At 44.5% G+C, this 25,362-nt stretch overlaps 1 protein-coding gene across 4 annotated transcripts; it reads left to right on the top strand.

The window, feature by feature from the left end:
- The first annotated feature begins 223 nt into the window (after positions 1-223).
- SHISA5 (shisa family member 5) lies at positions 224-25,208 on the top strand. Of its 4 annotated transcripts, XM_081300743.1 has the most exons (6): positions 227-446; positions 2,684-2,840; positions 15,843-15,926; positions 23,370-23,485; positions 23,668-23,880; positions 24,046-25,208. In XM_081300743.1, exons 1-6 carry the CDS (start codon positions 374-376, stop codon positions 24,123-24,125), a joined length of 723 nt encoding a protein of 240 aa, XP_081156869.1. In that variant the 5' UTR covers positions 227-373; the 3' UTR covers positions 24,126-25,208. The 4 variants fall into 4 exon arrangements, with proteins under 4 accessions (XP_081156870.1, XP_081156869.1, XP_081156871.1 ...); XM_081300744.1 differs by lacking the exon at positions 15,843-15,926 and having other exon boundaries at positions 224-446; XM_081300745.1 differs by lacking the exons at positions 227-446; positions 2,684-2,840 and adding an exon at positions 10,956-10,977.
- Positions 25,209-25,362: the final 154 nt, after the last annotated feature.

The following is a 25,362-nucleotide window of genomic DNA, read 5'->3' as shown; positions in this document are numbered from 1 at the left end:
CCAGAGGCATACAGTAGGCGCTCAAGTGTTAGTTTGCAGATTCCCACTGGGACCCTCTCCAAGCACCGAGGGCTGGGGACTGGGGGTCTCCCCTATAAAGTACCCGGTGAGCAGGCAACTTGGGTGCTACGGCACCGCATGCCGGAAACGCGTCCCAAGTTTTCGCGCAGACACCCAGCGTGTAGCTGGCCCCAAGGCTGGGAGGGGCGTCCGCTTCCCCTCCCTCCGCACCCCTCCTCCTCTACCGGGCGGGGGTTCCGGGAACCGGCCGAGGCGGGGCAAGAAAGCGGGCCGCCGCGCTGGTCGCTGAGACTCTGGCAGCCCCACAACCCCGTGCTTCCGTCTGTCCTTTAGTCCGTCTGTCCGTCCAGCCATGGCTGCGCCGGTCTCGGCACGACCGACCCTGTTGCTGTTGCTGCTGCTGCTGTTACCGCCGCCTCCGGGTGGTGAGCCTGGGGGGAGGGGCGGTGTGTCCTGCCCAGGGACAGGGTCACTCACTTCCCTGTGCTGCGCCTAGGACAAGCCAGGCAGCACCAGCCTCACAGTGCTCCCGGCCTAATCCTAATACCCCCGAGGCGGTGCGCCAACTTTACGACGGACCTTTTCTCCACTCCAGCACTCCACCTCGCCTGAACTGATACTGCCTAGACCCCAGGCAACTGCCACCTTTGTTTTGTCCTGGCATGGTGACGAGGGTTCAGCCTTCCTCTGATGTTCCAGGGGATTGGGTCCTCAGAGGCTGGAGTAGGATTCCCTTGCCTGGCATTGACCGGGCATAAAAGCAAGGAGGCGGGGCCCCTCCCTCAGAGGCTGTCCCTCTCAGCCTGTGTTTCCTGATTGCCCCCCTCCACCCGGGGTTGAGGGGGGGGGGTTGGCCTCCATGGCCCTTGTGTTCCTGCAGGCGCTGGACTCGGTGTGGAAGAGACACCACCACCTTGTGTGTGATTGTAGACTGATGACTCATAGACTGGAGAGGCAGGCTAGGGGCCTTTTAGGGATGGGAATTTAAAACAGTCTCCTGCCCATCCTTGAAGAGCCAGAGACACTTTGGGGCTGGTGATTTTCTGGAGGAGAAAGGCTTTGTTTCCTGAGGGCTAAGACAAAACTGGAGGACCTGAGGTGGAGAAATGAGAAGGGGGAGTTCTGTACTTAGAATGAGTAACCCCTAGAGTGAGCAGGAACCTGTGGGAGGATCCCAGGCCCCATGTCTGGGGAGCCTTGAGCAGAGTGATTGTCAAAAGAGCATTTGTGTCGTGGCCTGGGCCTGAAAGACTCACCAGTATGTGTCTTCAGCCTGACCTGGCCTGTAGCTCTTGCTGTAAAGGCCCAAGTAAAGGTGGATTCAACTTAGCTGCCACAGCTGGGCCATGCTAAGAATACCTGTTTTCAGGTGGCCACCTAGCTGAGCTGGGCCTGTCAATGGTCCTAACCTCTGCTCTATAGCTTTGCCCAGAGAAGGGTTTTTCCTGGAATTGCCAAGAACAAAGTGCAGCCCCATGGCACTTTGTTTCTCAAGGAGTCACTCAGTGTCTCTGTCTTTAGGCTGCCCTCTTCATAGCCTCAGGGTGCCTGATACACCAACTACTCTGGGTTTCCAGACACTGCCTGGGGGCCTGGCCAGTTTAGGGTTGTGAAGTCTGAGGCCCACATGCTGTGCCAGGATTGTTTCCAGGCTTACTTCAGGGATTATCATCAGACTTGTCCTCAGCCTACTGTAGTCATATGGGCCTTTCTGAACTGGGTGTTCCATTAGGGATCTGCCTTGGCAGAATCTAGTACTATTCCTCTGGCTTATGGGGTCTAAGTCTATGTTAAGGTAGCCTAAGGAAATATGAGAACATCTGACTGTAGCCTCTTCCTCAGCGGACTGGGTCATTGGTTTTCTCAGCATGATCTTGTATATTGAAGTTTGCAAGATTGTCACTAGGTTCCACCTCTGTGTCTGACAGTCCTTGCGAGAGCTCCAGGACTTCATATACTGTCACTGAGGACACTGACATTTCCTAGGCACCTGCTTTTATGGATATGTGTGATGGGTGTGACTGGCTGACTGAATTGGTCAGGAGTCAGCCTGCAGGCATTTGGGGGCTTGTGAAGGTCAGGCCCTTGCAGATGTGGTATTCAGTAAATTAAGCTGTTGTGGCTGAGTGATTTGGAGAGAAAATGAGGATTATAAACTGAATAGTCCAGTGTCTGGTCTCTGCAGATGGTCAGGAGTATTACCATTAAACTGTGTACCTGCTGGTCTTGGCAGCTTCTGGAGGAAGTGGCTTGGAGTAAGGTCTGGAAGGATGAGTAGAGTTGAAGGTGGGAGATGAGAAACAGGCAGTGTGGCTAGCCTGGAAAATTGGAGTGATTTTTCAAGGCCCTTTGCAGTCTGCATCCTGCTTTGAGGACTCTGCTTGATCTTGAAGCAGTGGAAACCAAGGGAGGTCTGAGAGTGGGGAGAAGCCCAGTCAGACTCAAACTTGAAAATGTCATTCTTCATCAGAAGGTCAGCAGATTGGCAGGGGGTGAGAGAGAGATCAGTTAGGGCACCTCTGCTGAGGCCCAGGATAGAGGGCAAGGCTGGACAGTTGGCCACTGACAAATTTGGTCCAGAGCATGCTTGTGCTTGGTGGTTGTGCCGGGGAAGACTCTGTGCCTGTGGGTCAGAGGGAACAGGTGTGCTTGTGTCTTCTAGCCCATGGCGAGGTGTGCATGGCTACTCCTGGAAGCAACCTATTCCCTGAATCCTGTCCTGATTTCTGCTGTGGTTCCTGTTTCGACCAATACTGCTGTTCTGATGTGCTGAAGAAATTCGAGTGGAATGAAGAAATGTGTGCTGTACCTGAGACCAGGTTGGTACACTGGTGGGTGATTGGAGCCTCATTGCCACAGGAGAGTACTGTTCCTTAGGCCTGTCCACCCTCATAAGATGATGATTGGGCATTGGACCCCTTCCTCTGGGCTTGAGTCACTAGACCTACACAATTTGTCCTTTGCTCTGCTCCCCATCCTCAAGGGCACTGGTTTGCCCAGTCTTGGGAAGAGCAGGTTTCTTAGGAATGGGTCAGTGACCTCAGCTGGCTCTGTCCCTGTGGCTCACGCTGGGTGTGTACCTGTATCAACATGCCCTTAGGGTGGGCATCTGGGTGCCAAGTTGCATCAGGGGTCACTCCAGGGGAATTGGGCTGCGTGAAATAACCACACAAGAGACAGAAATCTCTTTTTCTTTGGGGGTGCTGTGACAGCTCCTCTGACCTTAAGGGTCCGCAGAAAGAGAGAGAGAGAGAGAGAGAGAGAGAGCGAACACATGCTTACCCCTTTTACTAAGGAGAAGCCATTCAAATGACACAAGGGGTCAGGTTTCAGGGGGCTGAGTCTACTTAATGATGTCTGCTGTTAGCAGGTTGACTGACATCTAGGTAGGCCACACCCAAGGACAGAGTAAGAGAAAGGGACACACAAAAGGCGTTTCCATGGAACATTCTATCCAAAACAGGGCAAGGGGTAATATTATAAAGGAATAGGTGAGCATAGCTCCACCCTTGGGGATGTAGGAAGGCATGCCCATGCACGAAGACATAGTCACTCGCACCCTAAAAGATGGGGCATTCGTCTCCGTTACCCAGGCAACCAGATCTCAGAGTGACCTCCGACAATGCCACAATGCCACACCTGTCAGCAGGGGAGACAGACACAGTCACCAGCTAGTCAGCCTCCTACATCTGGGTGTAAGTGTACCCATAGTGTGTGCATGCACCTGGTTGTGTGTGTGCTTTGTGCAGGGCACAGGGTATGAGTGTTATGTCCTCCCAGCATGACCCATACATTTACCCTGTATCTGGGGTGTAGATTTTGTCATGGCCTTATACCAAGTTATATCTCCCTTTGCCATATTCTGTGTTTTTTTCATGTTTGACCACAGATGTAGAGAGTTGAGGTGGTCATACTCCTCAGCTTATGTCAGGTGCTCATCACTGGTTTGGGCAAGACTAGCCCCTTTCTGCCCCCCATCTTATATATTTACTTAAATCTTTCTGACCATTCGATTCCTCTCCTACTCCATAGGCAACCAGCCTGCTGAGCTTAAGATATATCCTTAAAAAATACATAAATATATACATATATTATTAGTTATAGGTGGATACAATACTTTATTTATTTATTTTTATGTGGTGCCGAGGATCAAACCCAGTGCCTCCACACGTGTAGCACTCTGCCACTGAGCTATAGCCCCAGCCCTAGTTATATCCTTTAAATTGTGTTCTTGCCAAGTCTACATTATGTTGTGGGCACATATGTAGGATTACAATGAACTCCCTTACTTTTTGCATTCTGTGTAGTATTTGTATGTTTCTGTGTGCACATCTGGCCTGTGCCCACCAACTGTGTGATTCTCCATGGTGTGAGTCCAAAAGTGTTGCCATCATAGATGGCTGTGGTAGGTATCCTTATATAGTTCCTCCTTTCCTCTTTTTATGGAGCCTATAAGAATTACCTGAAAATATCTACTGGAGTACAATTGCTGGATCAGAGGGATGTCACTAAATTACTAAGGACTTCCCAGTGCTCTTGGGAGTGGCTGCATACCTGTCAGCCAAGATTGAGGGTTCCCGATAGATAGATCATATTCTACCCTTTTACTTTCAGTTTTTGGGTATCTTTGTATTTCACAAATACCTTAATTTTAAAAATTCATTATGTAATTTTTGTTGTTGTTGTTTTATTTCTTCCCTTCCTTCCCTCACCCTGCCCCCCACCTCCTTCCTTTGTCTGTCTCACTATGTTGCCCAGGCGGGCTCCCAACTCCTGAACTCAACTAACTCTCCTGTCACAGCCTCCTGAGTAGCTGGGACTACAAGTGTGGGCACCTGGCCTATGATAATTTAAATAAATAAATAAATAAATAAATAAGCAGGAACATTTATTCCATTTAAGTGTAATGTATTGGCTGGAGGTGTAGCTCAGTGATAGAATGTATGCTTAGCAGGTGTGAGGTCCTGGGTTTAAACTCTGACACTATAAAAAAAAAGATGTTAAGTCAGGCGCTGTGGTGCACACCTTTAATCTCAGCGGCTAGGGAGCCCAAGGCAGGAGGATCACGAGTTCAGAGGCAGCCTCGGCAAAAGCAAGGTGCTAAGCAACTGAGTGAAACCTTGTCTCTAAAATATAAAATAGGACTGGGGATGTTGGTCAGTAGTCGAGTGCCCCTGAGTTCAATCCCTGATACCAAAAAAAAAAAAAAAAAAAAAAAAAAGTGTTAAATGTAGTGAAGTTATTGATATTATAAAACTCTATTTGCTTCCTGAATAATGTCTTATAACCACTCAGTTTACATAATTCTCAACCCATCCCCCCAGATTGTTTTATATACTGTTACATTGTATACAATATACTCTTGTATTATTGTATTATTTTATTGTACTGTTTATCTCTCTTGTTCTGTACTTCTGTACTTTCCTTTTTTCTGTATTGTTTTTATGCCATTTTTTCCCACTATTTACTTCTTTTTCTAACTCATATGCCTTTAATCCCTTTTTCTTGCCTTATTGCACTGGCTAGATGCAGATGTTTATGTCTTATTTCAAATTTTGAGGGAGAGCATTCAGTCTTTCACTTATGATATTACCTGTAGCTTTTTTTTTTAAAGAGAGAGGAGAGAGAGAGAGAGAGAGAGAGAGAGAGAGAGAGAGAGAGAGAGAGAATTTTTAATATTTATTTTTTAGTTCTCAGCGGACACAACATCTTTGTTGGTATGTGGTGCTGAGGATCGAACCCGGACCGCACGCATGCCAGGCGAGCGCGCTACCGCTTGAGCCACATCCCCAGCCCCTACTTGTAGCTTTTTAATAGGTGCCCTTTATTGGGTTGAGGAAGTTCCCTGCTATTCTTGGATTAATTGTAGTTTTTTTTTTCTTTTTAGTTATAGATGGACACAATATATTTTTTTGGTAATATTTATTTTTTAGTTGTAGTTGGACACAATACCATTATTTTATTTATTTATTTTTATGTGGTGCTAAGGATTGAACCCAGGGCCTCACACGTGCTAGGCAAGCACTATACCGCTAAGCCACAACCCCAGTCCATGGACACAATATTTTTGTTTTATTCATTCATTTTTATGTGGTGCTAGGCAAGCGCTCTACCACTGAGCCACAACCCCAGTCCTCACTTGTAGTTTTAATCTCGAAGGGCTATTGATTATTTTTTCTATCAGGAATTGAACCCAGGGTTGCTGAGCGACATCCCCACCCCTTTTAAAATATTTTATTTAGAGACAAGGTCTCACTAAGTTGCTTAGGGCCTTGCTAAGTTGCTTAGACTGGCTTTGAACTTGTGATTCCTCTGCCTCAGCCTCCTGTGCCACTGGGATTACAGGTATGCGCCACTGTGCCCAGCAGGGTGTTGAATTTTGTCTAATGCTTTTTTCTCTGTTGAGATTTTATGATTTTTCTGTTTTATTCTCTTAATATGATAAATTATGTTAATCTCATTCTAAAATAATATTTTATCTGAGCATGGAACTTAGTTTTATGGCTGTTCATTGAACTTAGGTTGATTGTATTTTTCTCTTGGCATATCGAAGTTTCTATTATACACCGTCTTTTAGTGTCCATTATTTCTGTTCAGATAGGAGTAAAACAGTCAGTGTGTCCCTCATTTAAAATAAATCTGGGGGCTGGGGATGTGGCTCAAGCGGTAGCGCGTTCGCCTGGCATGCGTGCGGTCCGGGTTTGATCCTCAGCACCACATACAAACAAAGATGTTGTGTCCGCCAATAACTAAAAAATAAATATTAAAATTCTCTCTCTCTCTTAAAATAAATAAATAAATAAATAAATAAATAAAATCTGGCTAGGCAAGTACTCTGGCATGACCTCTACCCCTCAATAAAAATCTCTTCTGAGGGCTTTTAAAGATTTTCTTCTTTGATATTGTTCAGTTACATTATAATATATTTAGGTATGGGTTCCTTTTAACTTTTGGTGCTATGTATTTGTGAGCTTCTTAAATCTGTGGTTTAGTATCTCTCATTAGTTATGGAAATTTCTATCATTCCTTTTTTTTTTCTTTTTTGTAAGTACTAGGCTTGAAACTAGGGCTGAGCTATATTCTCAGTCCTTTTTATTTTTTATTTTGAGACAGGTTCTTACTAAGTTGCCCAGGCTGGCCTTGAACTTGTGATCTTCTGCCTTAGCCTCCTGACTAGCTGGGATTTCAGGCATGTGCCACTGCACCTGGCTGCCATTATTTCTTTAAATATTACTCCGTCCCCCTTCTTCTCCTTTTCTTCTGAAACTCTAATTAGGTACATGCTACTCTTCTCCCTCCAGTGTTTGTTTTCTAGCTTCTCTTCCATATTTTGTCTCCTTGATGCTTCCTGAATAATGTCTTGTAACCACTCAGTTTACATAATTTTCAACCCATCCACCCAGATTGTTTTATATAGTTTCATTGTACACAATATATTCTGTATATTATGCACAATAAAGCACACAAAATAAGTGTACAAACCAGTAATTTGTCACAAAATTTACTACCAGCATATACCACCACCCAGAAGAGAACATATATCTGCAACTCAGAAGTCTATTTGAGCCCACTCCCAATCAGTATCTCTCCCACCTCCTAAAAAGGTAACTATTATTCTAACTTTTACATAACTTTTTTCTTCTCTTTTCACTACTGGAAATTGAACCCAGGGCCTCACATATTCTAGGCAAATGCTCTACCATTGAGTTACACCACTAGTCCATTTTTTAGAGTTTTAAAAAATCCTTCTTGCCAGCACGGTGGTGCATGCCTGTAATCCCAGTGACTGGGGAGGCTGAAGAAGGAGAATCGCAAGTTCAAAGCCAGCATCAGCAACTTAGCAAGACCTTGTCTCTAAATAAAAAATAAAAATGGGCTGGGGATGTGGCTCAGTGGTTAAGAACCCCTGGGTTCAATTTCTGGTACCAAAAAACAAAAACAAAACTTTCCTTCCTTCCTTCCTTCCCTCCCTCCCTCCCTCCCTTGGTGTGCTTTCCCACTGAGATACATCCCCAGCCCCCCCTCTTTTTTTTTTTTGACACAGGTCTTGCTTAGTTGGTAAGGCTGAACTCAAACTGGCAATCCTCCTGCCTTTGTCTCCCAAGTACCAGGGACTATAGGCTACTGATTCTGGTAAACTTTTCTTTAGAGTTATAATGCCCAGGTATGCATCTCTAAATTCCTTGGTTCAGTTTTGTCTTTCTTCTTGAGGGGAGAATAGCTTCTTTGGAACCTTGAAGAGAAACTTTTTTTTTTGTATGTTGGGGTTGAACCCAGGGTCTGTTCATGCTAAGCACAGTTTCTACTACTGAGCTACCCTGCCATACACCAAAACTTACTTAGGTAATAGGTAACATACACATAAAATTAGACAAATCTGAAGTATATAATTTTAGTGAGTTATCACAAGATAAAGACTTACATTTGGAGGGAAGGGAAGAATAGAAGTTCATTGGACTAGACAAAGGAGAATGAAGGGAAGGGAGTGGAGATGGGAATAGGAAAGGCAGTAGAATGAATTGGACTAACTTTCCTATGTTCATATATTAATACATGACCAGTGTTTACTCCACATCATGTTCAACCACAAAAATGGGATTCTAATTAGAGTAAATTATACTCCATGTATGTTTAATATGCCAAAATACATTCTACTGTCATGTGTCTCTAAAAATAATTTTTTAGAAAAAACCTCACATTTATATAACCATAACCTATTCAGGCTAAGAATAGATCATCATAGTACCCAGAAGCCCCTCACATTCCCTCTCATTTTACATCTCTTCTGTTTTCCCCAAAGCAACTGTTTGCCAGCTTTCTCTTTCTCTCTCTCACATATACATACAGGTATGCCTACATACAAAATCTATATATCATACATAGATTGCCTGTGGTTTGGTGTGTTTTCTTTCTGTTAATATTGTGAGTTTGATACACATTGTGTTATTTTCTTGGTGTATGGTATTATAATATTCACCATAACTTATTTATTCATTCTAATGTTGATGAATATCTGGGTTATTTTTATTTTTTTGTCTATTATAAATAGTTGCTGCTATGACCTATAACTGTTCTTTTTTTTTTTTTTTTTTGGTATTGGGAATTAAACCCAAGGGTACTCTACCACTGAACCATATCCCCAGCCCATTTAAAAATTTTTAAATTTTGAGATAGGGTCTTCCTAAATTTCACAGTCTGGTCTTAAACTTGACTTAGCCTCCTGAGTTGCTGGGATTATTGGTATGCACCACTGTTCCCAGCTCTGCTTTGAGCATTCTTTTTTTTTTTTAAGATTTATATATATATATAAATATTAGTTGTAGATGGACCCAATATCTTTATCTTATTTATTTACTTTTATGTGTTGCCAAGGGTTGAACCCAGTGCCTCGTGCGTGAGAAGCAAGAGCTCTACCACTGAGCCACAATCCCAGCCCCTGCTTTGAGCATTTTTGTGCATATCTTTTGGTACCCTTGTTTATGCTTTTCTTTTCTCTCTTTCTTTCTTTTTTTGGGGGGGAGGTATTGTGACTATGGGTTGATCTCAGAAGCCTTTAACCACTGAGGCATATCCTCAGGCCTTTTTTTTTTTTTCAGTTGTAGATGGGCACAATACCTTTTTAAAATTTATTTTTATGTGGTGCTAAGGATCAAATTCAGTGTGTCACACATGCTAGGCAAGCAGTCTACCACTGGGCTACATTCCAGTCCCCTCAGCTCTTTTTTATGTTTTATTTTGAGACAGGATCTTGCTAAATTGCTGAGGCTGGCCTAGAACTTGCAATCCTTCTGCCTAAACCTCCTGAGTTGCTGGGATTACAGGTGTTCACCACTATGTTCAGTTTGTTTGTTTGTTTGTTTCTTTCTCTCTCTCTCTCTCTCTCTCTCTCTCTCTTTCTTTCTCTCTCTTTTTTCTTTTTTTCTCTCTCTTTTTCTTTTTCTCTCTCTTTCTCTTTCTTTCTCTCTCTGTTTCTCTTTTTCTCTCTTTATTTTTCTTTCTCTTTTTTCTCTCTCTCTCTCTCTCTTTCTCTTTTTCTTTCTTTCTCTCTCTTTCTTTCTTCCTTCCTTCCTTTTTTTCTTTCTTTCGTTGGGGATTGAACCTGGGGCACTTTACTACTGAGCTACATCTTCCGCCCTTTTTAAAAAAAAATTTGTTTTGAGACATAGTCTCACTAAATTGCCCAGCCTGGCCTTAAACTTATGATTATCCTGCCTCAGCCTCCTGAGTCTTTGGGATTATAGGTATGCGCCACCATGCCCTGCTTGCATTTCTTTTAAGTATATGCCTAATAGTAGATTAAGAAGGAATCAAGTTTCATTTTCAAATATAGATATCCAGTTGAACCAGGACCATTTACCGAGAAAAGTGTTTTTTTTTTTTAATCATTCTTCAGTGACAACTTTATTATCAACTTGAGTGTCTATATAGGCATGGATATGTTTCTAGGTTCTGTTCTGTTGCAATGGTCTATTTGTCTATCTTTGAACTAATAGAAGACTCACAATTACTGTAGTTTCATAGGAAGGCTTGATATTTTTCAATAGAGTCGTGGTTATTTTTGGCCTTTGTATTTCCATATAAATTTTAGAATTAAACTGGTGCAATGGTGCATACCTATAATCCCAGTGATTTGAGAGGCAGGAGGCAAGAGGATTACAACTTTGAGGTCAGCCTGGGCAATTTATTGAGATCCTGTCTGAAAAAAAAAAAAAAAAAGGGCTAGGGATATAGCTTGGTAGTACAGCACCCCTGGGATCAATTCTTAGCACTATAACTTTTAGAATTAGTTTCATAAAACCATCTTGTATTGTATTGACTCTATAGACTATTGTATTTATTGACTGTATTTGAGAGGCTGAGAATTTTCCAAAGCTTTTCTTTTCTTTCTTTTTTTCTTCTTCTTTTTTCTTTTCCTTGCAGTGTTGGATATTGAATCCAGGGCCTCGTGCATGCTATGTAAGTGCTCTACCACTGAACTTACCCCTAGGCCCAACTTTTTCTAATCTTTATTATGATTAGTTTTTGCTAATTCTGTCTTTGATTCATTTCTTTCTTTTTGCATTTTACTATAAGCAGTCAAGAAAAATTAAGCTGCTCCTTCAACGTTTGCTTAGAAATTTCTTTAGCCAAATATCCAATATATTTCCTATTTCCTGTTCTCAGGATCACTCACTTTTTTTTCTTTAGTCTTTGTAAGATCTTCTTTTCTTTAGTCTCGCTGTGTTCTTTTTTATTTTTTTGTGGTGCAAGTGAGGCAAGCACTCTACCAACTGAGTTATATCCGCAGCCTTCACTGTAATATTAAACATGTTATCCTAATGTGTCTGATAACTTCAGTACTTAAAGTCCCTGTGGATGTTTATGTTGTCAGTTATTGCTGTTGTTTTTCTGTTCCTGTGGTTTAGTGTCTTAGTGATCCTGATAAGTTTCGATTGTGTGCTTGATGGTACATTTGCAAAATTGATTATAGAAATTTGGAGCTCAGGACTCTCCAGGGACATTAGCACTCTAAGATCATTTTGACCTGATTGCAGGGGCTGAGATGATTAGAAGCTCCTTTCTTCTCAAGAAACAGCTTTTCAGTCACAGTACAAGTGAATGAGTGTCATCAGGGCCTCCCACCCTTGTAAGGCTCGCTGTCACCTTGGCCTCTTGAAGCTCCAGATGTGCTGGTTGACTTCCCAGCTGCCTCTCTGAAATTGGCTAACTCCCCTAGGAGAAGAAAGACCTTGGGTATGATGCAGATTTATGATCTTTGTTACCAACCTTACTGCCACTGGGTCCCAGCTGTGTATTCTCCATGTCATTACCCTCCAATGCTTTCAAACTGATTATTTATTTATTTATTTAATTATTTATTTATGCAATGCTGAAGATCAAACCCAGGGCCTAGCTCATGCTAGGCAAATGTTCTGTCCTAGAGCTGGCACAGTGGCACATGCCTGTAATCCCAGGGGTTCGGGAGGCTGAGATAGGAGGATTGAGAGTTCAAAGACAGCTTCAGGAGTGGTGAGGTCCTCATCAACTCAGTGAGAACTGTCTCTAAATAAAATACAAAATAGGAGATGTGGCTCAGTGGTCCAGTCCCCCTGGGTTTAATGCCTGGTACAAAAAAAAAAAGAGTTAATTTTCAGCTCCACACTGATTTTTTTTTTTATATATGAAAGTCACACTTTCAATATCAGGTGCCACTCTTTGTACCTTGAGTGTGTCTTCTTGAAAAGAATATACAATTGTCAAATAATCTTTTAAGAACTACACAAAATATGGACCACTTCACAAATTTTCACGTCATCCTTGTGCAGGGGCCGTGCTAATCTTCTCTGTATTGTTCCAATTTTAGCATAAGTGCTGCTGAAGGGAGCAGCCCACAGTAATTTTGGGGGGTTGAGGTACTGGGGATTGAACCCAGAAGCATTTCACCACTGAACCCTTTTATTTTTTTATTTTGAGACAGAATTGCTTAGTTGCTAAGTTGCTTAGGGGCCTAAGTTGCCAAGGCTGGTCTGGAACTTGTGATCTTCCTGCCTCAGCCTCCCAAGTTGCTGGGATTACTGGCATGCGCCACTGAGCCCAGCTGGAATTGGCTTTAAAATAATTCAGAAAAGGGGGACTGGGGCTGTAGGTCAGCAGTAGAGCACATGCCTAGCATGCACCAGGCCCTCAATTTGATCCCCAGTACTGCTGAAACATAAAAAAAAAAAAAAAAAGTAGTAGGAGGTATATGAAACAATAGAGTCCTTGTAACTATGGAAATGAGTGAAAGATACATAGTTCCCTTGAGTTCAATCCCCGGTAACCCCCCTCCCCCCAAAAGAAGCCAATTCCAGAATTACAAGAATTTCTCCTTAACTATTAGCTTTCTTCATTAAAAATGAGGCCTTTAGACTTAAAATCAACATACTATAGTGATGCAGCCACGTCAATATTTATAGCAGCTCAATTTACAATAGCTAAACTATGGAACCAATCTAGATGTCCTTCAATAGATGAATGGATAAAGAATGGATAAAGAAAATGTGGTATATATATATATATATATATATATATATATATTGAATGAATATATATATATATATATATATATATATATATATATATATTCATTCAATGGAATATTACTCAGCTTTAAAGAAGAATGAAATTATGGCATTTGTTGATAAATGGATAGAGTTGGAGAATCATGCTAAACAAAATAAACCAATCCCCAAAACCAAAGGCTGAATGTGTTCTCTAATATGTGGTTGCTAATTCACAATAAATGGGGGCACTAGAGAAGTAGAGTTACCTTAGATTAGGTGGAGGGAAGTGAAGGGAGGGAAAGAGTGGGGAGGTGGGGATAGGAAGGATAGTAGAACGAAACAGACATTATTGCTTTATGTATATATGTGACTGCATGACCAATGTGATTCCACAACATATACACTCAGAAAAAGGAGAAATTATATCCCAGCTATGTATAATATATAAAAGTGCACAAATTCAGTCTACTATCATGTATAACTAATTAAAACAAATTAAAAAAATTTAAAAATGAGGCCTTTATATTTTTATTTATTTATTTTATTTTAGGTGCACTTAACCACTGAGCACAACCCCAATCCTTTTTATTTTTTTATGTTGAGAACAAGGTCTTACTAAGTTGGTTAGGGCCTCACTAAGTTGCTGAGACTGGCTTTGAACTTGCGATCCTCCTGCCTCAGTCTCTAAAGTTGCTGGGATCGCAGGCATGCTCTACAGTGCCAGGCTAAAATGAGTTCTTTAGAAAGAAATATGATGGGCTGGGGATGTGGCTCAAGCGGTAGCGCGCTCGCCTGGCATGCGTGCGGCCCGGGTTTGATCCTCAGCACCACATACCAACAAAGATGTTGTGTCCGCCGAGAACTAAAAAAAAATAAATATTAAAAATCCTCTCTCTCTCCTCTCTAACTCTCTCCTCTCTCACTCTCTCTTTAAAAAAAAAAAAGAAATATGACTACCATATCAGTGACATATTTGGCGTAATTAACAGTAACTCTGTAACATTCAATATTAGTGTGTGATCAGTTACTTCCCCTATCTTCCAGAATGCCTTTCCAGAGGTGGTTTGTTAAAGTCAGAATCCAGACAAAATTATTTTATTAATTAATTTATTTTTACAGTGCTGGGAATTGCATCGAGCCTTATATATGCTAGGTGTGTGCTTAACCACTAAGCTATACCCTCAGCCTTAGGTTACCATTTTTAATGTAACCTTTGATTTTCCCTTTTTATTCTACTTTTTTTCCTCTGTTTTGTATCTTTTTCTTTTCCTTAATTATTCTTGCTAGAGGTCTTTCAGCTTTAGATTTATCTTCTCTATTATTTTCTGTGGCTGTTATTTACTGTTCGGTTTCTTCCTTGTTTTTTGGGGGGTTTTCTCTATTGCTTTCATTTTTTTTTAATGGTACTGGGAATTAAACCCAGGAGTGCTCTACCTTTGAATTATACTCCCAGCTCTTTTAAGTTTTATATTTGCAGAGAGATTCTTGCTAAGTTATACATATCTGACTCCAATTTTTTATTATTGTGCCTCAGCCTCTTGAGTAGCTGGGATTACAGGCATGCACCACTGTGCCATACTGTGTTGCTTTCACTTTTTTTTTTTGAATTTTTAATATTTATTTTTTAGTTCTCGGCGGACACAACACCTTTGTTGGTATGTGGTGCTGAGGATCGAACTCGGGCTGCATGCATGCCAGGCGAGCGTGCTACCACTTGAGCCACATCCCCAGCCCCCGTTGCTTTCACTTTTATCTTCTTGAGTTCAATAGTCTTATATATTTTTTTAAATTTTGGTCTTGGAGATTGAACCCAGGGGTACTTTACCAGTAAGCTACACCTTTTTTTTTTTTTTTTTTTTTAATTTTGAGACAGCATCTTGCTAAGCTGCTTAGGGCCTTGCTAAATTGTTGCTGCTGGCCTTGAACTTGTGATCTTTCTGCTTTGGCCTCCCAAGTCAATGGGATTATAGGTGTGCACCACCATGGCCAGCCAATCTTGTTTATTTTTAATCTTTTTTCTTTCCTGATAAATTCTACTAAAAGTATAAATTTCCCTTCAAGAACTACTTAAGCTATATTTCATGAATTTTGATCTGTACACTATTTTTTTATAATTTTTTATCTATATATTTGTTAATTTCCTTCATGATTTCTTATTTAACACACTATAATTCACAAGTTTTTTAAAAAATTGTCTTTTTGAATCATGTTAATTAAGTATGTGGGGTGTGTGTGTGTGTGTGTTGTTTTTTAAGCACTTCTTTTATTTGTTTATTTATTTATTTATTTGGTACCAGGGATTGAACTCAGGGGCACTCAACCCCACTGAGCCACATCCGCAGCCCTATTTTGAGACAGGACTGCTTAGTGCCTTCCTGTTACTGAGGCTAGCTTTGAACTCAATCCTCCTGCCTCAGCCTATTGATCTACTGGGATTACAGGTGTGCACCACTGGGCCCAGCCCTTTTTTGTATTTTTAACTTTGTGACAGCATAGTCTCCTGTTATTGGTTTGTAACCTTACCCTATGTGGTTAGAAAAGATATGTTGTATATCTGTCTTTTGAGAACTACTGAGAATTATTTGGTGTGTCCTGGATACTGTCCCTGGTGTGCCTGAGAAGAATGTGTGACATTGCAGTGTGAGATTTGGTATGTGTAATAGCTCTTCTGGAGACCTTGAAAACTACCAGTACATGATAGCTTTGGTTCATGTTATGTTTATGCCCTAAGATACTGTGTTTGTTCCTGGTATGCAGGTGGGGTTCAAGTGGGTTTCTCATGAGCTTCCTTCTTTGCAGTGCACCCATCCACACGGAGCCACTGGAGCAGCTGGGCTCAGCGCTGAGGTTTGGATCTGGCTTTGACAGCGACCCCATGTCAGGGTAAATAAAACTGTGGTGCAGCTTCCTGGTAGAGGTGACAAGTGGGCTTGGTGAGACCTGTAGGGGTGGGATGGTGCAGTCAATGCAGTGGGGTCCCAAGGAAGTTGTCATCATATCTGACCATCAGAACTTTTATTTACCTTTTTTGTACCAGGGATTGAACCCAGGTGCACTTAACCACTGAGCCACATTCCTTGCCCTTTTTAATTTTTGATTTAGAGAGAGAGAGTCTCACTAAGTTGCTTAGGGCCTATATATATATAAGTTGCTGAAGCTGGCTTTGAATTTGTGATCCTCCTGCCTCAACCTCCTGTACCACTGGAATTATAGGTGCACAGCACCGTGCCTGGCCACCAGGACCTTTAACTCTTATGTTGAAGAATTGTCTTCCTTAAGGTGTTGGGGTGGGGGGCAGCTGTGATGGGGTGGGGCAGCGGTGACTGATAGGCTTAGGCGATAGAGGAGGAAGTGACAGGTGGTGAGGGCTGCAGTGATAAAATGTGAGGTAATGATGGTTGTTTTAGTCAGCTTTTTTTGCTGCTGTAACTAAAGGACCTGACCAGTACAACTGTAGAGGAGAAAAGATTTATTTGAGGGCTTATGGTTTCAGAGGTCTCAGTCCATAGAAGTCCAGGACCATTCCTTGGGGTTCCAGATGAGGCTGAATATCATGGCAGAAGAGTGTGGCAGAGGGAAGTGGCTCACATGATCAGAAAGCAGAGAGAGAGACTCCACTCTTCAGATATAAAATATATACCCCAAAGCCATGCCCCAATTCCCACCTCCTCTAGCCACACCCTGCCACTTCAGTTATCACTCAGTCAATCCTTATCAGGGGATTAAATCACTGATTGGATTAAGATTTACAGCCCAATCGTTTCTCCTCTGAACCTTCTTGCATTGTCTCACATGTGAGCTTTTGGGGGACACCTCACAGCCAAACCATAACAATCATGATGGTCAGTGGTGATCAGATGAGGTGATGGTCAATGGTGGCAGTCATGGTGGTGGGGTAATGATGGCTATGAAGGGGGCAATGATAGGGGCAGTGAGTGTGGTGATAGGGTGATAATGGTGGGGCAGAGGTGCTGGGAGAGCAGATGCCATGGTTATTGTATCAGAGTTTATGGATCTTAGTCACTAGTCACTGTGTTGAGACCCTCATCTCAGGGGACCTAGAAGCAACCCTGTTCCCCAAACTCCAGTCCCCTTGACCAGGCTCCTGCCCTGTCTTGTCATCACCACCATTACGGGTGTTGAAACGCATGTTTGTGTGGGTAGAGTGAGCATGCAGCCACGTGTGCATGTGTTTTCTGAATGGAGTCTGTTTCCTGAGCTGTCTCCTGCCCTGATGTGTCTGTAAGTTCCTTTCAGCAGAAGGGGCCCACTCAGGCCTAGTTGCCCCTTTGTTTTCCTTCCCTCCTTCCTTCCTTCTTCCTTCCTTCCCTCCTTCCTTTCCTCTTTTGTAGTCCTGGGGACTGGTTGTTCTTTTGGCAGGACAGGTACTGAGACCTCAGTGAGCTCTTCCACATCCAGGGAGAGCCCTCATGCAGGAACATGGGCTTTCAGGTGGCCCCATAGGATATTCTGATACCCAGCTATTGTAGACCTGGGGGCAGCCAAGACTGAGCCTCAACTTGAGTATAGTGGGTACTATAGAGGGTTGTGTGCAGTGCTGGGGTCTATGTGGTATTTTAGGAAGAGGACCACTCTGGCTCCTCTAGAGGATGAAAAGAGCAGATGGAGTGGGTATGGCAGACAGCCAGTGGAAGTAGCTGTGGCCCGCTGGCCAGAGGTGTTGGAGGTGAGCGGGGAGACAGTACTTGAGGGGAAGGATAGGGGGAGGGGGAAGATGGAGTCTGGCCTTTAGCAGCTGCCAGCCAGCAAGACACAAGAGGGTGGACAGACATAGGGGCTGCCCTGGTCTCTTCTTTGGAGACCGGGCTGGGCATCCATCCCTGTGTGGGGATACAGGACATATGCAGGATAAGTCCTACTCATGGGTTTGGGGTGAAAGACTCATCTCAGATCCTTTGGGTGAGAAGAGTGAGAAAAATGTTGAGGATTGAATCTGAGGGTCAGCGGTGTTTGAGAAATGGCAGCAGGAGGAGATGAGAGAAAGGGTTCAGAGAGGGGAAAGAACATCGGGAAGTTCAGGAAGGTAGTATTGTCAACTGCACTGTGAGTTGGGGACATCACCTTGGCAGAGGCATGGTGCCCTTGGCAAAAGCTGTTCAGTGGAGTAGATTGAGAATTGAGTTGAAAGTGTGTACAGTGAGACAGCTCCCTGGAGAGACTTGGCAGTGAACAGAGGAGTAAGATAGGAATTGGAGGAGGAATTCGTGTGCAGGACTTTATTGGCAGTGGTGGAGACTTGAGCTGTGAGAGTACAGAGGTGATGACATAGAATAAGGAGTCTTTTTCTTTTTTCTTTCTTTTTTTTTTTTTTTTTTTTTTTGATACTGGGGATTGAACTCAGGGGCACTTGACCACTGAGCCACATCCCCAGCCCTATTTTGTTTTTTTATTTAAAGACAGGGTCTCACCGAGTTGCTTAGTGCCTTGCTTTTTGCTGAGGCTGGCTTTGGACTTGTGATCCTCCTGCCTCAGCCTCCTGAGCTGCTGGGATTACAGGCATGTGCCACCGTGCCCTGCTATCCATCAGCTGGCAGTCTGAAGGGCAGGGAAACAGCCCAATGAACATCACCGCAGAGGAGCCAATCAGCTAGATGTTGCTGGGGCTGCTGTGAGCCAATCATCAGCCATCAATGATACTTTTGTGAACACCCTCAGGTGGTTGCCTTTCCGAGACCCTAGGAGACACCCTTTCTGCTGGGTATTCCTGTGTACCATCCTTGGCTGAGGGCTCTGTTTGCCTACTAGAGGGTTGGTTCTTTGGTGGAGGTCCAGCTCCTGCTGCTCCGGCTGTGGCCAGGATCTTGGGAGAAGCCTGGAAGAGGAAAGGCCCTGTGGGCCAGAGGTCTGCACCAGTTCTGCCCCCATTTTCTCTTATCAGCTTTCCTCTTTTCCTCATCTTGAGCCCTCACCTTTGGCTCTCATCTCTGGGTTACTTCTTGGGTTCCCGAAGAATGAGGCACCAGGTTCTTAGAGCACAGGGACCTGGAAGAGCCCAGACCTGCCTCACCTTGAGACATCACACCCTGCTTGGGTTGTGTCCTCCTTCAACGTGGACCTTGGCTTCCCACAGTATGGCCATGTGGCCTGCATCCACTTGGTGTGTTTCCTCTTTAGAGTTTTGTTGGTCCCCCATCACTGTTGTTTTGGATCCTGATTTCATTGTCCTGTCCCAGCTCCATGCCACTCATAGGACTATTGGACTTGACTGGTACGTTTTCAAGGACCTGAGTAGTAGAATCTCTGGTCATAGTAACTGGGGGGCCAGTCACTATTGACCCTCTGCCCTGACTCTGCTGTGACGATGAGCAGGAAAGACAGGTCCATGAGGTGAGATGTGAGAGCATCATGAACCTGGGCTGTCTTCCTGACCTCAAAGTGTTCTTTCTGTGGTTCTTAGGCCCACGCACTGCATTACAGACTGTCTGGTGTCTTGCCAGTATCATGGGTTGTCTTAGTCCAGAGACAGCTCTGTTATTGTCTAAACACTGGGCATCTGCCACCTCCTGGAGGCCCTCAAGCCCCAACCCTACCTGGGCTGTTCGCTTCATTGGTCTCCTGCTTAGGCTGACTCTGCCTTCTGAACTTGATCTTCAGACTCCTTGATTTTGGCTTGACCCCCATTTTGGGGACGCCCCTTCCTTCCTATTGGTGGTGTAGTTCCATTAATTCTGAAACCTGATGTGGCCATGGTCCTCTGCCACATTTTGCAGCCGCTCTTGAGTGTTGCTTGGTTTCCTCAGAGCATCATGCCTGACAGTCCTGCCAGGGGCTGCCCTTGGGGTCCCTGAGTGAATTTATTAATTCATTTATTAGGAACCTGCTATGTTTTAGGCCCTGGAAATATAGTAATTGCCTAAGGCAGGCGTAAGATGCAGTTTATCAAGTGCTCACACAAAGGAATTATTATTATTATAATTTTTTTGGTGGGGAGGTGGTTTACCAAGGACTGAACTCAGGGGCAGTGGACCACTGAGTTATATCCCCACCCCTGTTTTGTATTTTATTTATTTATTTATTTATTTATTTATTTTTTAAAGAGAGAGTGGGGAGAGAGAGAGAGAGAGAGTGAGAGAGGAGAGAGAGAGAGAGAGAGAATTTTTAATATTTATTTTTAGTTCTCGGCGGACACAACATCTTCGTTGGTATGTGGTGCTGAGGATCGAACCCGGGCCGCACGCATGCGAGGCGAGCGCGCTACCGCTTGAGCCACATCCCCAGCCCTTGTATTTTATTTAGAGACAAGGTCTTGCTGAGTTACTTAGTGTCTTGCTTTTGCTAAGGCTGGCTTTGAACTCATGATCTTCCTGCCTCAGCCTCCCTAGCTGCTGGGATTACAGGCATGCACCACTGCGCCCAGCACAAAGGAATTCTTTTTTTTTTTTATTGGTTGTTCAAAACATTACAAAGCTCATGACATATCATCTTTCATACATTTGATTCAAGTGGGTTATGAACTCCCATTTTTACCCCAAATACAAATTGCAGAATCACATCAGTTACACATTCACAATTTTTACATAATGCCATATTAGTGACTGTTGTATTCTGCTGCCTTTCCTATCCCCTACTATCCCCCCTCCCCTCCCCTCCCATCTTCCCTCTCTACCTCATCTGCTGTTGTTTAATTCTCTCCCTTGTTTCCCCCCCTTTCCCCTCACAACCTCTTATATGTAATTTTGTGTTACATTGAGGGTCTCCTACCATTTCCATATGCTTTCCCTTCTCTCTCCCTTTCTCTCCCCCCACTCGTCTCTGTTTAATGTTAATCTTTTCCTCATGCTCTTCCTCCCTGTTCTGTTCTTAGTTGCTCTCTTTATATCAGAGAAGACATTTGGCATTTGTTTTTTTAAGGATTGGCTAGCTTCGCTTAGCATAATCTGTTCTAATGCCATCCATTTCCCTGCAAATTCTATGATTTTGTCATTTTTCAGTGCTGCGTAATACTCCATTGTGTATAGATGCCACATTTTTTTTTATCCATTCATCTATTGAAGGGCATCTAGGTTGGTTCCACATTCTAGCTATTGTGAATTGTGCCGCTAAGATCATTAATGTGGCAGTATCCCTATAGTACGCTCTTTTAAGATCCTCAGGGAATAGTCCGAGAAGGGCGATAGCTGGGTCAAATGGTGAGGAATTCTTGTTTACATATTGAGGTAGAAAGGAACTTAATTCTGTAAAAGCATTTGTCAAGAAGCCTGACCTCATCTGTAGGGAGCTGATGCTTTGAACTGAGGTTTGAAGAGCGAGAAGGAATTAATGATGTAGGAGGATGGAGGGAAGAAAAGCACCCACCAGGCAGAAGGACCTGCTTGTGCAAAGGCCCTGAGGTAGACACAGCATAGTACTTTCAAAAACTGAGAGGTTCATGTGACTGGAGCATAGACAAGGAGGGAGTGTGAGAGTCCCAGATCATGACAGACTTTGTAGATCTAACAAGGAGTTTTATTTAAATTTTTAGTTAAAAATTGGAATTTCTTTAAGTTTATGTCTAGTTAGACAAACTCCAGAATTTTTTCTTCTTTAATTTTCAACTATAATATACATACAGAAAACTACACATATACCCATAATTTAGCAAGTACTTTACTTATAAAGCAAATTACTGTTTCCAACAGCTAGAAGAGTCATAGTGTACATTTGAGCAGGGGGTGCCATGGTCAGACCTGGTAGGATGGTGCAGTGGGGTGGCAACTGCCTCTTAGTAAGGCCAAATAGAAGCTTGGAGAGTATGCTGGTAGAAGAGGAGAAGCAAAAGGGACCTGCTGGAAGTATCATGTTTGTCATCCAGGGCCCTAGGGTTGTGCTGGAGGGGGTAGGTGGATGAAGGTGCTCATCTGGGAGAATGGCTGCAACAGAGTAGGCAGTAGGGTGGTGAGGAGCTAGAGGTGAGCTTGTGTGTTGTTCAGGCATGCCCAGGCTGGGGCACCTCTCAGATCCCCCAGTGGAGCTATTCTGGGTAGCAGACAGCTGAGGCAAGTGAGGACCAAAGGCGGCTCTGGAAAGGCTCCCAGTGCCTTGGCTTCTCCTTCTCCCCCTTAGTCCCCTCCTGGCTGCTGGCACCTGGGCCATGACTGTGTCTTTAAGAGGGTGGCTCCAGGGCCTCTTGTGTCTGTCCTTCCTGCCGCTGACGTCAGGGATGGGCAGGACCGAGGAGGCGATTTGCTTTTCTTTTCCTTGAAAGGGGAGGAGATTGAAACTGAGTGGCCTCTCTTGAAAAGGGGAAATTCCAGGCATGCAGGAGGCCCTAGGGTGAAGGCGGAGGCTAACATGGGGTGAGCTTGGGCGCCATTCTATAGAGACTGAGACAGAAAACAGAGCTTGCTCCAGAACTGACGCTGGCTCTGCCTGGGCATGTCATTGATTGTGTATGAATGTGTGTTCCTACATTCCTGCCTCTAGCCGGGCAGGGAGACAGCTGTGGTCTGATGGTCCTGTCTTAAGGGCTTGTACTGGCCACTTGGTGGTGATGGCTCCCATCCTGGGAGCTTGCCTGGGTGCTTTTGAGCCTAGAGTGTGCAGAGCCTATTCTTTGGCTGGGGAGCCCAGCCATACTGAGAGTGTGTTGCCCCTCTAGGCTGTGAACTGGAAGCCCATGTTGGGGTAGGGTGGGACCCACACCCTCCCTGGCCTCCAAGGGGCACATGCCCTGTAGCTAACAAAGCTATTTCCAACTTTGAATGTATATGTGGTGCATTTATTTACCAAGCATTTACCTTCTTTTAAGAATACTTTGGGGCCCCTGGGAACATGGGAGGATAGTAAGGGGCCCTGTCTGTCTTTGGAAGTCTGTGTTGGTGAACTTTCTACCCTGCTTTTTCACAGGGCAAGCCCTCATTCTGTGGGCACCTGGGTTGGTCAGGGAAGTCTCTTACAGAGACCACTGCTCTGTCCACTCTGCCCCTCCAAATCATCCTGTCTACTTTTAGCTTTCTCATCTAGGAAGCAACCATGCCACAGTACCTGGCTTGTGGCACGTTCCTGATAGCCATCTGCTTTGTGGTTGCAGGGGCGGGGGTGGTGATGGACAAGGTGTATATGCAGGGTGGCTCCTGTCCTAAGAGGGGAGCAGAGGACAGACCCTAGGCTAGGGGCTTTTCAGAGCTCCTAGTTCACAAATAACCCCATTTTACATGTGAGGAAACTGACACTGAGACAGGTTCAACTACACAACTAGGAAGTTTCGGTATCTATATTGCTTAGAGTCTTTTTTGGTAAGAGGGATGTTCCTTGGAGCAGTTGAGGTATGGACTGCTTCTCCTGGGGAGGGGGAGGGGCCTTGGGTCATGACCAGCTCTTTGGCAGGTTTGGAGCAACTGTAGCCATCGGCCTCACCATCTTTGTGCTCTCTGTTGTCACCATCATCGTCTGCTTCACCTGCTCCTGCTGCTGTTTGTACAAGATGTGCCGCCGACCACGTCGTAAGCATGCCCCACACCCCACCCCTCACCCTACCGGGACCCTTCTTCTGTGCAGGTCCAGATTCCTGGATAGGCAAGGGCAGCTGACCAGAGCCCTATTTTGGCCAAGCTGGAGGGATGAGGGGCAAGCCAACCTCAAGACCTGGGGAAGTGGAGTGTCTTAACTGGGATTCTCTTTGCAGCCGTTGTGACCACCACCACTGCCACCACTGTGGTGCATGCACCTTACCCTCAGCCTCCAAGTGTGCCCCCCAGCTATCCTGGACCAACATACCAGGGCTACCATCCCATGCCCCCGCAGCCAGGGATGCCAGCAGCACCCTACCCGACACAGTACCCACCACCCTATCCAGCCCAGCCCATGGGCCCACCAGCCTACCATGAGACCTTAGCTGGTGAGTACCACTGCAAATTCTGTGACCCTGCCTGCCCCTCAGCTCATGCCTGTGCCTCCATATCCCAGGGTATGTCATTGGATGTTTCTGTCCCTTTCTGCTAGCCAGCCCATTTGCATTACAGCCCACTGTGCCACAGCTAACCAATGTCCTCTTTACTTTCAGGAGGTGCAGCCATGCCATACCCTGCCAGCCAGCCTCCTTATAACCCAGCCTACATGGATCCCCCAAAGGCAGCCCCCTGAGTTTGCCTCTCTAGCTGCCACTTGATTATGTTGTGTGTGAGTGGTGTGCAGGCACAGTTCTTTACTGCCCTGTGTGTGGTGTGTGTGTCCTGTCTAGACACGTGGCTTCCTCTGATACTGACCAGGTAGGGAACAATCCTTGCCAGAGTAGGCTGGGACCAAACTTTTGCTTCCTCACTTGAAATCATGCTTCCTGAAATCTCAAGCATATTCAAAGAATGGGGTAGGTCTTTTCCAACTCACTCCAGGGTTACCAGGTTCAGTCTGTCACATTAGGATTGAAATTTTTATGGGCACCATGGGCCATGTATTCTGGTTTTAGGAATGGCCAGTTGCTGCTCAAAATCATGGCTTTTTCCTAGGGTTTGGGTTACCCTTTGCAGAGCCTGTGCTGTGAAGCAGGCAAGTAGACAAAGTATGGGACCTGGCTGAAGCTCAGTGCTTTGGGTAGGTGTCCCTGGAGTGGGTGCCATACTCAGTGGAGGTTGGTCGGCTCCTGATGTCAACACACCCCAAGCACAGTCCCATCTACCTGGCAGCCCTCTATCTGGACTGTCCTTCCATCCTTCCTGCAGGGCCAGATGCACTCATGATTCCTACCACCAATGGGGAAGCTGTCCCCCTTGCTGCCCAGCCCCTGCCACAGGTGGGCAAGGTGGCCTGTCCACCAACACACTCAGGTATCCTTCCTGCAGTGTTTTTTACTTTTAGCCAAATGTTTTGCCTGTTTTCTGTTTTAAGATGTGTGATAGTTGATGTGAAGCTGAAATGTATGGAGAGAAATTGATCCACAACCTAACCTCTGATACTCTGTTTCCCCTGGTCCTAGCCTGATAGGAATATCCAACTCATATACCCCAATCTATAGTTGTCCTGGCAGTAGGGACACCAGGGCCAAGGGACCATCTGGACCAAAGGTGAGGGTGGGGGGCTTGGGTGGCAGCTCTGACCCAGATACAAATACCTCGGTGTACCCTGCCCCTATTAATGTTTGACCAGGTCTGTTTTAGCTTTCAATCTGTTAATGTGTTTCTAAGAATCTAGAGTCTGCACCCTTGTTTATAATAAAAACAAATATTTAGAGCTGCCGTCTCCTTTTTTTTTTTTTTTTTTTCCAGAGCCTTAGTAACTGGGATTGAGCCTTAGGCTGAGTATTGTTTCCATTCACTATTTGGATATATGTATTTTCCCTACTTTTACTGGGCTCAAAGGTTTGTTTATTTTGTGAAGAGAGTAA

This window comes from Spermophilus citellus (assembly GCF_964194105.1).
Source record: "Spermophilus citellus genome assembly, chromosome: 7".
In the NCBI taxonomy this organism is placed as follows: domain Eukaryota; kingdom Metazoa; phylum Chordata; class Mammalia; order Rodentia; family Sciuridae; genus Spermophilus; species Spermophilus citellus.
Note: the sequence above shows the minus strand (reverse complement) of the source record. Positions and strands in the feature narration are given on the sequence as shown.